The sequence below is a fragment of the Balaenoptera physalus genome (assembly GCF_965194825.1).
Source record: "Balaenoptera physalus genome assembly, chromosome: 2".
Lineage (NCBI taxonomy): Eukaryota > Metazoa > Chordata > Mammalia > Artiodactyla > Balaenopteridae > Balaenoptera > Balaenoptera physalus.
The window spans coordinates 88,235,844-88,248,432 of record NC_138883.1 but is presented as its reverse complement, the minus strand read 5'-3'; the positions used below and the strand labels follow the sequence as shown (position 1 = coordinate 88,248,432).

Below are 12,589 nucleotides of genomic sequence, written 5' to 3'. Positions count from 1 at the left end.
CACCACTACATCTGAGTGCCTAGTGCAGGGCCTGGCACACCATGGGCCTTATGGACATGTGTGCTGAATGAATGAATGTACAGGGCAGCTGCTCTGAGCCCTCTGGGTGGGACCCTGGACATTGTAGGCCCTGCCGTCAGGGAGTCAAGGCTTGGCCAGCATTCCAGCTGCACTCTACCTGGCAGCCACAGCACCAAGCATGAGCACTGGCACCGTTAGTGAGCGAGTGGGACCACACTGTCGCTGCTCATCAACAGAGCCCCCCTGGATCTGGCCCAGACCTGGTGGGAGATCCCTCCTCTCAAAGGGGATCCCAGGCTAGGGGTGCACAGGAGGGCAGTACTGGAGCCATTCCAGATAACGTCCCCTCAAGTGATCAAGGAGGAGAGAGGCAGAAGTGAAGAAGATTAGAGCCCTGTAGTGTGGAGAAGTAGAGGTTAAGATCTAGCCAAAGCCTGTAAAGTCCTGAATGGAGAGAAGGGCATAAACACGGCCTGATCCACTAAACCCCAGTGTGCAGGAGTTAGCAAGCACTCTCTGAAGTTCAAAGCCGATCGTTTTAGGATTTAAAGAAAAATAAAAAACAACATGCTGTGTTTCACAGAAAGGAGTGTAGAAAACATGTTACCCCAAGGAGGGAACAGAGTGAAAATATAAATAGCTTTAAGAAGCATTTGAATAGATTCACAGCTAATAGCTCTAAAATGGGTGATTATGGGGAGTTAGGAATATGCCCCTTTAACAGCTTGTCAAGACAGACTACAGAATGGAGGGGGAGGGGGGAGAGGGGGAGGGGGTGTCCACCAGGATCCACAAAGAGCCTGGCCCCTCCCCTATGCAGCTGGGGCATAGCATTCCTCAAAGTCACTGTCATGGTAGGTGTGTGTGTCGGGGGTGGAGGGGTGCACTCCCATTCCTCAGAGGGAGGGACTAGTTCAGAACTGGGGCAGAAGCCCAGCTAAGCTCCTGAGAGAAGGCCTGGAATGCAGAGTCTCCTACTGCCCGGGAGAGCGCTCAGGGCAAGGGCAGAGCCTGGCTCACCGTGAAGGCTATGAGGGCCGAGTGAGAGTGACTGGGCTGCCTGTGGCAGATAGAACCCAGAGCCTGGAACTCAGAGCCAGGCCCAGAAATTCACGGAGCAGAGAGTGCTCTCACCTCGCACGGTCTGGAAGAACCACCAGTAACACTTCTGGGGGAACTCGGACCTGAGGGTTAGGGAAAGCAAGGACGGATCCTGTGAGGAGATGTCTGGGACCTCCAGAAAGGATCCTCCAGAGGGGGCACCCCACACCAGCCACCAGGCTCCCTTTCTGCGACTTGGGATTGGGGACTCAGGCTGGTCATTGTCCTGTAACTTGGAGGGTGACACACTCCTCTGAGCCAAGAGAATTTCTGCAAAGAATTCCACCCCCTTCACCCCCGAGCCAGGCCACACACACGCGCGCGCACACACACACACACACACACACACACTCACTCACCCGTTGTCATGGAAGAGGCCGGGGAAGAGGCAGGAGAGGATGCTGAGCGGGCTGATGGAGAAGAGGTACACATTCACCACATGGCCTGCACTGTGTAAGACTAAGGAAGACCAGGCAGGGTGGGGTTGAGCCTGGGGCCAGCCCACTGGGGGTGCTCAACCCATTCAGCCCAAGCTCTAGAACTCCAGCCAGCCAGAGTTGGGGGCCTGAAAAAGGACCCTAGGGATCTGGACTTCTATTCTTTAATAAACCTCCTGTTCCTCCCCTGCCCCATATACACACCATCCATGAAAACAGCCACATGCGTCTGAAATTATACCATTAGAAGTTCACTCCTTTGGTTTCTCTCATAGAATTACGTGTTTTTGTTTGTTTGGCTCACCAAGAGGCTTGTGGGATCTTAGTTCCCCGAGTAGGGATAGAGCCCGGGGCCCTGGCAGTGAGAGCATCCAGTCCTAACCACTGGACCATCAGGGAATTCCTCAGAATTATGTTTTAAAACATAAAACCTGGGAGAGGACTTCCCTGGTGGCGCAGTGGTTGAGGATCTGCCTGCCAATGCAGGGGACACGGGTTCGAGCCCTGGTCTGGGAAGATCCCACATGCCACGGAGCAACTAGGCCCGTGAGCCACAACTACTGAGCCTGCGCGTCTGGAGCCTGTGCGCTGCAACAGGAGAGGCCACGACAGTGAGAGGCCTGCGCACCGCAATGAAGAGTGGCCCCCGCTCGCCACAACTGGAGAAAGCCCTAGCACAGAAACGAAGACCCAACATAGCAATCAATCAATCAATCAATCAATAAATCAATCTTTAAAAAAAAAAAAAAAAACCTGGGAGAGCTCACACATTATGTGCACTCATTCTGGAGTGTTAGTAACTTGTCAGTGGGAGGCTGGTAAGGTGGCCTTGAGAGCGTGAGGTAGTGAGGGGCTCCTGGGCTTACTTCACACCAGTGCGGGGGCCACCGTCATCCTATGAAAGAACATCTAAGAATCACACTCAAATTACGTGCAGGTAGAGAGGAGGGGGCTCTCAGAGGAGGGGGAGGCTGCAGGGGGCGGGAGGACGTGGAGAGAATCCTCGGGACTCCCAGGCCCTGCCTGCGAGGACGATGGCAGTGGAGGCAATGAAGTCCACAGCGGCGTCGAAGGGCACGTAGCGGTTGAGGAAGGTCTCTCGCAGGAAGGTGACGAGGTTGCCGCTCATGGTGAGCAGGATGTAGGAGAACATGAAGGAGACGCTGGCCGCCGTGCCCCGTGACAGGATGATGCCCACGAGGGTGGTGTCCGTGATGCCCACGTGATGAGCCGCAAAGGCCTAGTCTGCGGAGGGCCCAGTCGGGTGAGCTCAGCACAGGCGCTGGCCGGCGGCTACCACTGCAGGCAACAAGCCTCCCTCGGTCTCCATTCAAACAGGCCCCTCGCGCACCCGGAGGCCCCGCCCCCAGGGCTGTGGCTAATTGTTAAGACCTGTCCCGCCACGGCCGTCACGCACAGTAGGCCCTCTCCAGGAAGAGAACCCCGGCGACGGTGTAGAACACGGCCAGGCAGCCGATGCGGCGCCGGTAGTTCTCGACGAAGCGCTTGAACTGCTGCACCGTCTGGTGGCCACGGTTGCGCTGAAACTTCTCGGTGAGCCTCGGTGAACAGCAGGGGCTGGAACGAAGTTACCCTGGGAGACAGGAAGTCTCGGCTCTCTCTCTGCCAAGGACCCGATGCTAAAGTGGACCCGCTCTCTAGAAGGGGGAAAGGTGCATCTAGTTACTCAAGCCAAGTAGGGTTCAGACCCCAAAGGCTCCTCAATACCACACTCCTCAAGTGGGCTGTCAGTGCGGGGACGGCCTCGCAGGTGGTCACTCGGTCACCTTTCCCCTTCCAGTCTGTAGCTCTCAACTCTCACCAGCTCCATTCTCACCCTTTATGGAGACTCAAAGGACACTTCCTCCAGGAAGCCTTCCCTACATCCCAGCAGAGGTGAGCACTTCCTTAAGCTCTGAAGGCCCTTGCCTAAGCTCTCACCCCATGGCCTCACACAGGTAAGGGCACCACCACAGGCAGACATACATGGACAGATCCGATCCCACATACACACCTGGGAGAAAAGGTGCCTGAAAGAGGTCTCCAGGAGATGGCTCCGCTGCTCCCGCGTCACAGCGGCCCTCATCAGCTCCTGCTCCCGCGGCTCCCACTCCTGGAAGCTCAGCCCACTCTCCTTCAGAGCCCCCCGGAGGTTTTCCAGCATCACCTGCCGCTCTTCCCCCAGGTCAAATAGCAGAACCTATGGAGGGGGCAGTAGGGAGAGCAACCACGCATCAAGGCCTCTTGAGGCCACAAGCTTTACATGAATTTTGTTGCGGGGCGGCAGGAGGCGGGGGGGACTGGAAAAAGCACCCTTGCAAAAGAGATACTGTTATCTCCTGGGCTCTGTGGGGTTAAGTGGCGTGCTTGTAGGTGCAGAGGCAGCATTCAAAGGCATGTCTGCAAAGCCATCTTCCCTGTCTATTCCATACTGGAGAAGGGAGGGGAAGGTAGGAAGGGCAGAGGATGGAGGGGACCAGAGCCAGACAGAGTCAGAGCCGAAGATCAGCCCCTGACTGAGCTCCCCTCCGGAATCCCTAACAATTCACTGGATCCTGCAATCAGGGCATAGGAAAGAGGGCCCAGCCTCTTCTAAGTACTCTCAGCTAGGACCTGCCAGGGCGCCCTTAGAAAGGGAGGAGGCAGACTCTGTCTGCAAGAGTAAGAAGGGACTGTGGAGACCATGTCGTCCAGCAGGCTCAGAGCAGGAAAACAGTGTTCCAGTTTCTCTATCTGGTACTACAGCTGGGGACTAGAAGCCAGAAACCCTGCCTGGCCCAGGGCTCCCGCCCCTCCACTCGGCTGCCTCCATGGCTGTGGCTGTGGACAAGGAGCCAGGGGCTGGCTAGGCCGTACCAGGTCATACTCCTTGCGGATCCTGAGCAGTAGGGCACGGCATCCCCGCGGTTGCTGGACAGGATGAGGTGGACCTGCTGCGGGGGCCTCAGCTGGACGGTGCGGAGCACAGAGAGCCTGCCATCCACCACGTGGATCTGCCCGGGCTGCAGGTGCACGAGCACAGGCCGGCAGGGCTCCTTGCGGCCCTGCCATTCTGAGGCTGGAGACAGACAGGGCTGGGTCAGCTGGGGCCCCCTGCCTCGGGGAGGAAGAGGCCGGCTCAGGACTGGAGGAAGACCAAGGCCTCTAAGCTCCTTGTCCTTTCTTGGGTCCTGAAGGTCGTCCCCTCCCCGACAGTCCTGCTGTGCCTCTAGCCCGTGAGAAGCGTAATAACTACCACGTCCTGAGTGTTTACTATGTGTCCAACACTGTACCAGGTGCTTTGCATGAACTGCTTTATTTAACCTTCATAAATCTATGAGGTAAGTGCTATTATTATTATTATGTTACAGATAATAAAAAATAGGTTTAGAGAGATTAAAAAGTTTGCCTAAAGTCCAGTAGCCTGTAGGGGTGGAACCAAGATTCTAATCCTCAATGAGTGCGACTTTAGACCTTCATTAATGACTTCTCTGTTGCCTGAAATTCCAGTGTGAGACACCACAAAGCAGCAGTTCTCGGGAATTTGTGCATCACAGTAAGCCTGTGAAATGTAGGCAGGGTCCCGTGACTCCTCCCCGTGAGTCAGTCACATTCTCTTTTTTTAGGACCATTAGGAGGAGCTAGGGAGGATGGAGGACTCCTGGTCCAACTTCTGCCTAATGCCCCTGTGGCTCTTCCCGCCTGCCCTGGCCTGCCTGGAGGCCTAGAAAAGGGAGGCCTTTGCCTGAGGCTGCTGAGGGAGGTGGGGGATGTAGCCTGGAGTCACGTCCTCCCCACCCGCACCCTGGCCAGCCCCAGGCCTACCTTTCATGCTCCCCACGAGCTTCTCAGACATGATGCTCTGGCGGCTCTGGCCCTGGAGCCTCTTTAAATATCTCCTCCAGAGCTCGGCAACAATCCAGGCACTGAGCAGGCTCACTGAGAGGGCAGAGGCCACGGGATGCTCAGAGGAAGGTGAGGGTCTGGAGAGATCAGTGGCTTCTTTCCCAGGCTCCTTTCCTTGGCAAGACTCCCTGCTTTCCCCACCTCTTAGGTTACCCATTCAATTGTCTCAAATTATGAAGCTCCCTTGGGGGGAGCTGCTTTGCGTCCCATGGGAAGCTTTGGGTAGCATCTAAGGTGCCTGCCCAGCCTCCTCTGCTTCCATCACTCAGATCCCTTTCCAGCCAAAAACTGAGGCCAGAGTCCTTGTGCCAGAGACTGGACCCACTCTGCCAGTCTGCAGGTCGACCCACACACAGCCATGGCAAAGACTAAGTCCCAAGCCTTTGCCCCAGCAACTACATCCCAGCCCCGGTTCTCAAGCAGGGATTTGCCTCTGACAGTTTCCCAGGCCCAGGCTCCTGCAAATTGCTGTGGATTGTGGATTGCCCATGGCTCCTGACCAATCTGGGCCCTTCGGGGGACCCCAGAAGAACAGGAAGACATTTCTCCCTGGAGCTGACTTACGTGCAGGTTAGACACTTCTCATGTCCCTCCTGCTCTGATGTTTTCTTCATCTGCTCAGAGGAACAGTACTCTGCATGGTTGGTTGGTTGTCATAGTTGGAAACACTCCAACCCCACCACCCAGCTTACACCTCTCACCCAGCACCCCCCCCCCCCGCCCATCATTTTTACCCAGGGGGAAGCAGCACAGGATCCCGATGGTGACCCCGAAGCCAAATCCACTGCCTTCAAAATAGGCCCGCATGACGGGGGGAGCACAGGCTGGCAGGCCCTCTGTGCTGAGCTGTCTTGGCTGCGGGCAGGGGTCTCCTGGGGAGACAGAGGAAGCTACAGGCCTAGGGGTGCTGGGCCACAAGTTTTAGGACAGGATCACTGAGGAGGTTAGGGTGGTAGAAAGAGTTCTGGGGAGCAGAGGGGAGGGGGCTTCTTACCCCTGCCATTGTACCAAGAATGTGGCATCTGCCTACTAGGGTAACAGGTGGAATAAAAAATGAAGCTCAACCTGTCTCTCCATCACACGTACATATGTACATACCCCCCCCCCCCCCACACACACACAGCCCTTCCTTTCTTCATCACTGCAGTGGGATTAGATATCCTTAGGATAGTCTCACTGCACTCGGCCCTCCTAATATTACAACCATCCTGGCCAAATGTGAGCCTCCTCACCAGGTCTCTCTGCATCTCAGTCCTGCCCTCGCTTGGGCACCTGGTGGAATTGTGCAGAAGGGACCGTACATAGCTGTATGTGGCCACCTTGGTGCCCAGAACCAAAGTTCCCAAGGGCAAAACCATAGCTCACGCCCCCCCTTGGAGTCTACTATCCAGCCACACTGAACCGAGCCCACAGCTGAGGAGGGACGAGGCGCCAGATCCCAAACCCTGCCAAATGGCCCCCCGGCCACTCACCAGCATGCCAGAAAAAGACGCTGGGCTGCAGGGCACCAGGGTTCACGTTGGTGACAGCTACTAGAACATCCTGTAGGGAAGTGTTTCTGATTTCTGCAATCTCTTTTTCAGAGAACAGCCTGGGGGTGGGAGAGGTGGGGAGCTGTTGAGGTGGGAGAGAGATGCAGGTTCCCAGGCCCAGGAACCCAGACGCAGGAAAAGATCCAGAGAGCTTGGGGAGGGAGAGGTGGGCCAGCTGGGAATCAAGGGCCCATGGGGCTGTCTACAGGCAGAGGGTCTGCGGCCCAGGCCGAGGTAGGGTCTGAGGTGGGAACCCAGGCAGGCCTCACCCATTCCTGCTGTTCTCAAACCAGTAGCGGTCGCCATCCTGCAGTCGCACAAACTGATCGACGACGATGGTGCTGAAGAGGGGTCCAGGGTCCCCATAGCTCTCCAGGAGTCCCCCGGGGAGTAGCTCCAGCCGGGACAGGTCCTGGTTGTACAGGGCAGCTGTGGCCTCCAGCACCTGGGGCCAAGAAGGGACAGGAGTGAGTGCAAAGACCCGGTACCTGCCCTCCGGCCAAGAGGTTGCTCCCAGAGATCAGCCCCAGGGATAATCATAATAAATGACAGGGACAAGTCATCACTTATTATGCCCTGGGCACTGCTCTGAGTGCTCTCTGTAAGTTAACTCATTTATGAGAACTCTCTCACAGATTCAGCTGCTTATTTTATATAGCTGGAATAAAACAGTCAGTCCCCTATGTTACTTGTTCTTGAAAAGGTATGAAAGTTGAAGAGTCAAAATCAGCACAAAAGTTGAATCGTAGAATGATGTGTTAGAAAAAGTTTCTATTCTTTAGAGGTTAAAAAAAAGTTTTTGAAAATCAAATCCCTGCATATACATTGCCTTTTAGAGACAGTGTTCAACAGTATATGAGCAGTGTTGTCTACCTGACCTTTACTTTAGTTCTTTTCTCCACCATACATATATATATATACATATATATATATATACATATATATATATATATATATACATATATATATATATGTATATATATATATTTGGCTGTGTTGGGTCTTCATTGCCGTGCGCGGGCTTTCTCTAGTTGCGGCAAGTGGTGGCTACTCTTCGATGCGGTGCGCAGGCTTCTCATTGCGGTGGCTTCTCTTGTTGTGGAGCACAGGCTCTAGGCACGTGGGCTTCAGTAGTTGTGGCTCACAGGCTCAGTAGTTGTGGCACACGGGCTTAGTTGCTCTGTGGCATGTGGGATCTTCCTGGACCAGGGCTCGAACCCATGTCCCCTGCATTGGCAGGCGGATTCTAAACCACTGCGCCACCAGGGAAGCTCTCTCTACAATATAAATAAGCACTTGACCAGCTTAATTCCAATGAGGCCCAACTGAAGTTAAAGATTCTTTTTTAAAATATTTTTTAAAATAAATTTATTTATTTATTTTTGGCTGCATTGGGTCTTCGTGGCTGCGTTGGGTCTTCCTAGCTGCGAGCAGGTTTCTCTATTTGCAGTGAGCAGGGGCTACTCTTCGATGCAGTGCGCAGGCTTCTCATTGTGGTGGCTTCTCTTTGTTGCGGAGCACGGGCTCTAGGTGCACAGGCTTTAGTAGTTGTGGCACGGGGGCTCAGTAGTTGTGGCACACTGGCTTAGCTGCTCCGTGGCATGTGGGATCTTCCCAGACCAAGGCTCGAACCCGTGTCCCCTGCATTGGCAGGTGGATTCTCAACCACTGCGCCACCAGGGAAGTCCAAAGTTAAAGATTTGCTACCTTTGGCATAGCTGGTGATTCCTATCTACCTATTGATTTTATAAAAGGTTACAAGTCTCATGTACATATCACTTCTTTATAGCCTTTAATTCTCCACTTTCCAACAATGTTATAAAATAGTAAGGGCAAACACAATAAAATAGGCACCCACTTGTAGAAACAATACTGTGCCAAGATGTTAAGGCAGCCAAAACTGGTCTGTTGGCTGGCAGGCAATGCCATTTGCCCAGGGGATAGCTCAGGGTATGACAGCTGACTCCCCAAAAGCAGCTTGAATATTGGTGCATGAAAGTACAGTTTGTTCCTGAGTCAAGGACCTTCTAAACCCATTTAGGGAGTTGTTGCGAAGAGTAAATGAGATGAACCCTATTAAGTGCCTGGCATGCAACAGATGCTCAATAAACATTCGCTGGATCTGCAGAGTCACAGAGTCTAAAGCCTAATCCTGGTGGTCTGGTAACCTCCATCCTGGTGTGTGATACTGGGAAAAGCGACCTGGGTGAGCCCTGCCCCTCTCACCAGGTGCTTGTCTCTGATGCACTTGTTTTGCCGCCCATCTTCCGTGTCTCAAGCCAGTGTGCCCTGGACCTCCCACCCTGCCCTCTGGGTCCTGACCCCTCCTCACAGTGCCATCACTCCGGAAGAGTGCAGGGTTGACGTCCTGCCATCTGGTAACTGGAGGCAGGCCCAGTGCTGCCCTGGTCTTCGTGTAAGAGGGCAGGCCCACATCCCGGCCCCGCTGCAGGCAACTGGCCAGGTGGTCTGTGCGGGAAAACTTCAGTGGCCCAGGCCAGAAATCTGGGGATGAGACACCAAGTCTGAGGGAGCTCCTCTAGCCCATGCCCCAGGCTCCAATCAGCCCCAGGGGGACCTAAGCCATACAGAGGGAGCCATGGTCAGCAGGTCAGAAGCTCTCTCAGCAGCGAGAGAGTGCAGGCTCCCAGCCCTCGGCACCCCTCCCTGCCCAACTCTGGAGCTCCAGCTGAATTTCTTCACAGGGGCCAGGCATACACAGCCTGCAGGGACAGCCTCAGCCTCACCTCATACGTCCTCAACCACCACATGGTCCTCTCGCTCAGCGATCTGGGAGGCCATGCCCAGCAGCAGCGAGTCCACATCTTCAGCTCTTTGTAGGTTTGGGTGCTTTGGGGGTGGGGAGAAGAGAGGGGCATGGCTAATGAGGCCAGCGGTTGGGCAGCCAGGCTCCCTCAACCCCACAGTTCATGTCCTGGGCCCACCGAGTCCTGCTATTTGCTCCCAAACTGCGGGGCCATTGCTCCTCTACAGGTTGATTCCCCACTCAGGGTGCGCAGTGTCCCCATCCAAAGCTCATGCTGCTAGGACACAGGTCTCCACAAGCACAAGGAACCGAAAACTTTGCTTCTATTTTAGGAAACTCAACGGTATGGTTGACAAAGGCACTAGATCTAGGTCTTGGTCCTTGCTCGGTTAGTAACCAGCTGTGTGACAGGACCTCTCCGAACTCAGTGTCCTGCCCTTAATAAAAAGGGCCTTAGGGATTAATCAAATAAAATAAGTAAAATAATAAAAAGGTATTAGCAGGACACTGAGGTCTCTTTCATCTCAGCTCCATGACTGATTCTATGCTTGCCTCTTCCCTCTTTCCTCCCACCGCCTTCCCCCTTTATGAACACTCTACACAAAGTATCTGATTTTGCTTTAAATTAATGGTCAACGCTCTTTACCCATATTGGCCTGGACAGATGATTCCTGGTAATCTCTCAGAATTCCTCTCTCCACCTTGCCCTCCCCACACGTTCACATTCACACACTGCCCTGGTGTGTCTAACTGGGAAGTTTCCTTGGGGGCTGGGATGGCTGGGGTACTCCATTGCCTACAGGGGACCCAGAGATGTCAAGGAAGAAGGAAAACCTAGAAGGGAGTGATAGATGTAGAGCCACATCTGCACAGGCCCCTGCTGTGCCTCACACAGCCCTGAGGTGGGCATGGAGGACTGACGTTTGACGGTGTATAGCTACCTGGTCATCTCAGACAGTTGGTAGGGGAGATGGCTGGGGTGCCCCAGACTGCTTCTTCTACCGCAGCCCATCCCAGCTGGCTGCCTCAGTCCTACTGCCCCCCTTCACCACACACCCTCAAACACAAACACACACACACCACAACACACACACACCCACATATGTGTCCCCAGCCCTGACCTCTCGGCTCCAGTAGCTATTGCAGACCCGGAGAGCTCTGGAGACACTTGAGTTCCTATTGATGACCCCCTGGAAGTGGCAGCTGGCATTTCTGAAATGCAAGGAGCAGGTTAGTGGTGACCGAGGCTATGAAGCCCTAATGTCAGGCATCAGCTCTGGTCTCCAAGGCTAGAGCCAAGGGCCCAGGCTATTGCTTCCTTGAGGTGGTGTATGGTCAGGGTAGGTCCTGAACAATCTGAATTTTTGGAAGGCCCCTCTCCCCACATCAGACCAAACACCTAAAAGTGTATCCCTTATTTTACCATGTTTCATTCTCTCTCTCTTCTTCTTCTCTCTCTCAATAGATAAAGAGATAAAGATAAATTGTCAACTCAAAGAAAAAATGCACAACATAAGAGTTGTGAGTTTCAATTTTATTCAGGAACCTTACTGAGGACTATAGGCCAGGAAACAGCCTCTTAGTAGCTCTGAGGGGACTGCTCCAAAGAGGTAGGGGGAGAACCCAGTATATATAGGATTTGGGCTAGGGAATGGGTGCAGTCAAACATACATCTCTGTGAAAGGTTACTGCTGGTTACAAAGATCAGATACCTCAGTAAATGGTTTTTGTGTTTTTCTGTGTATGGGAAGATGTAACAATCTGGGTCCATTAAAATTTTTTCCTGAGATATCTCTGTCTAAGGGGTTTGTTTTCCCAAAGCACCGAGTGTCTTATCCTGATTTTTGTCCTGAATTCCTTTTCAGGGTGTACTGTTAGAAGGCGACTGCAGTGGCTAATGACCTGATCCTTGCAGAACTGGATGGTGGGCAACATTCCTTATATATATTTTTATATATGTAAATTAAAACATTTTAAAAAGGATTATTAATCGTTCTTTTGAAATTACTTGTCTATGGATAACTCAATTACTACAATTTGTTGGCCATCATCAGCCATATCCAGAAATCGGTCCAGAGTAAAAATAATCTAATCCATGAACTGTTTTAACTTATAATGCAGTTGTAAAAAAATAGACTGCCAAGCTTTATTTTATATACTTTTAATTTAATATGTATATTTTTAAGTTTCCTTTTCATTATTTTGGAGTCAATACTTTTCTTCAGCTCTCACACATTTTTATTGTAATTCCCTCCAAAGGCTTATAAGCCCCACTTCCTGTCCTTATAGCTAAAAATATCCCCAGTGTAGTGTCAACACCTGAGGTTCAGACCTGGGGGCTTTGTGACTCACCCTCTGAACCTCAATTAGCCCGTCTTTAATTGGAGGATTAATATCTAAACCAGCTGCAGAAAAGTGGACATTAAGGTGCTCAAAAACCACAATGATGTATCTTTTTAAACAACTGTTGTTCTTCTTTCCCTCCATATTCACTGTTCCCTGGGGAATGGGCACACTTCTGATTGATAAGCCTGTCCTGAGGGCTCCTGAGGCAGATTTTTCTCAATATACACCACCCCTCCAAACACACAAACATCTGAGCCCCTCACTCACCTCATGTAGACGCCAGGGGGCACCATGGTGGAGAAGAACTGCTCAGAGGCCGCCAGGAACTCCGGAGAGATGCCGGGGTCCAGGAAAGGGCGGTACTCTGTCCACAGGGGTAAGAAGAGAAATAGGCTCTTTACCCTCACACACTCTCGTCACATGTACCCACCTGTCTTCTTTGTCCTATGAATCCTGACCCCCTCCCCCTCCCCAAACCCCCCTCAGCCCAGGTGTTCCCT

The 12,589-nt window shown here is 52.9% G+C and overlaps 1 protein-coding gene across 1 annotated transcript in view; it reads right to left on the bottom strand.

Moving 5' to 3' along the window:
* The window catches only part of LOC309654713 (dual oxidase 1-like), a 33,631-nt gene that overhangs the window by 8,019 nt on the left and 13,023 nt on the right, over positions 1–12,589 (bottom strand). Inside the window, 17 exon segments of the mRNA XM_082449118.1 lie at positions 1,156–1,205; positions 1,482–1,581; positions 2,583–2,799; positions 2,803–2,804; positions 2,977–3,113; positions 3,115–3,215; positions 3,574–3,759; positions 4,416–4,454; positions 4,457–4,617; positions 5,364–5,477; positions 6,179–6,316; positions 6,917–7,035; positions 7,246–7,421; positions 9,309–9,488; positions 9,731–9,826; positions 10,865–10,955; positions 12,357–12,453. Of these exon segments, the coding sequence (XP_082305244.1) occupies positions 1,156–1,205; positions 1,482–1,581; positions 2,583–2,799; positions 2,803–2,804; positions 2,977–3,113; positions 3,115–3,215; positions 3,574–3,759; positions 4,416–4,454; positions 4,457–4,617; positions 5,364–5,477; positions 6,179–6,316; positions 6,917–7,035; positions 7,246–7,421; positions 9,309–9,488; positions 9,731–9,826; positions 10,865–10,955; positions 12,357–12,453 (2,004 nt within the window).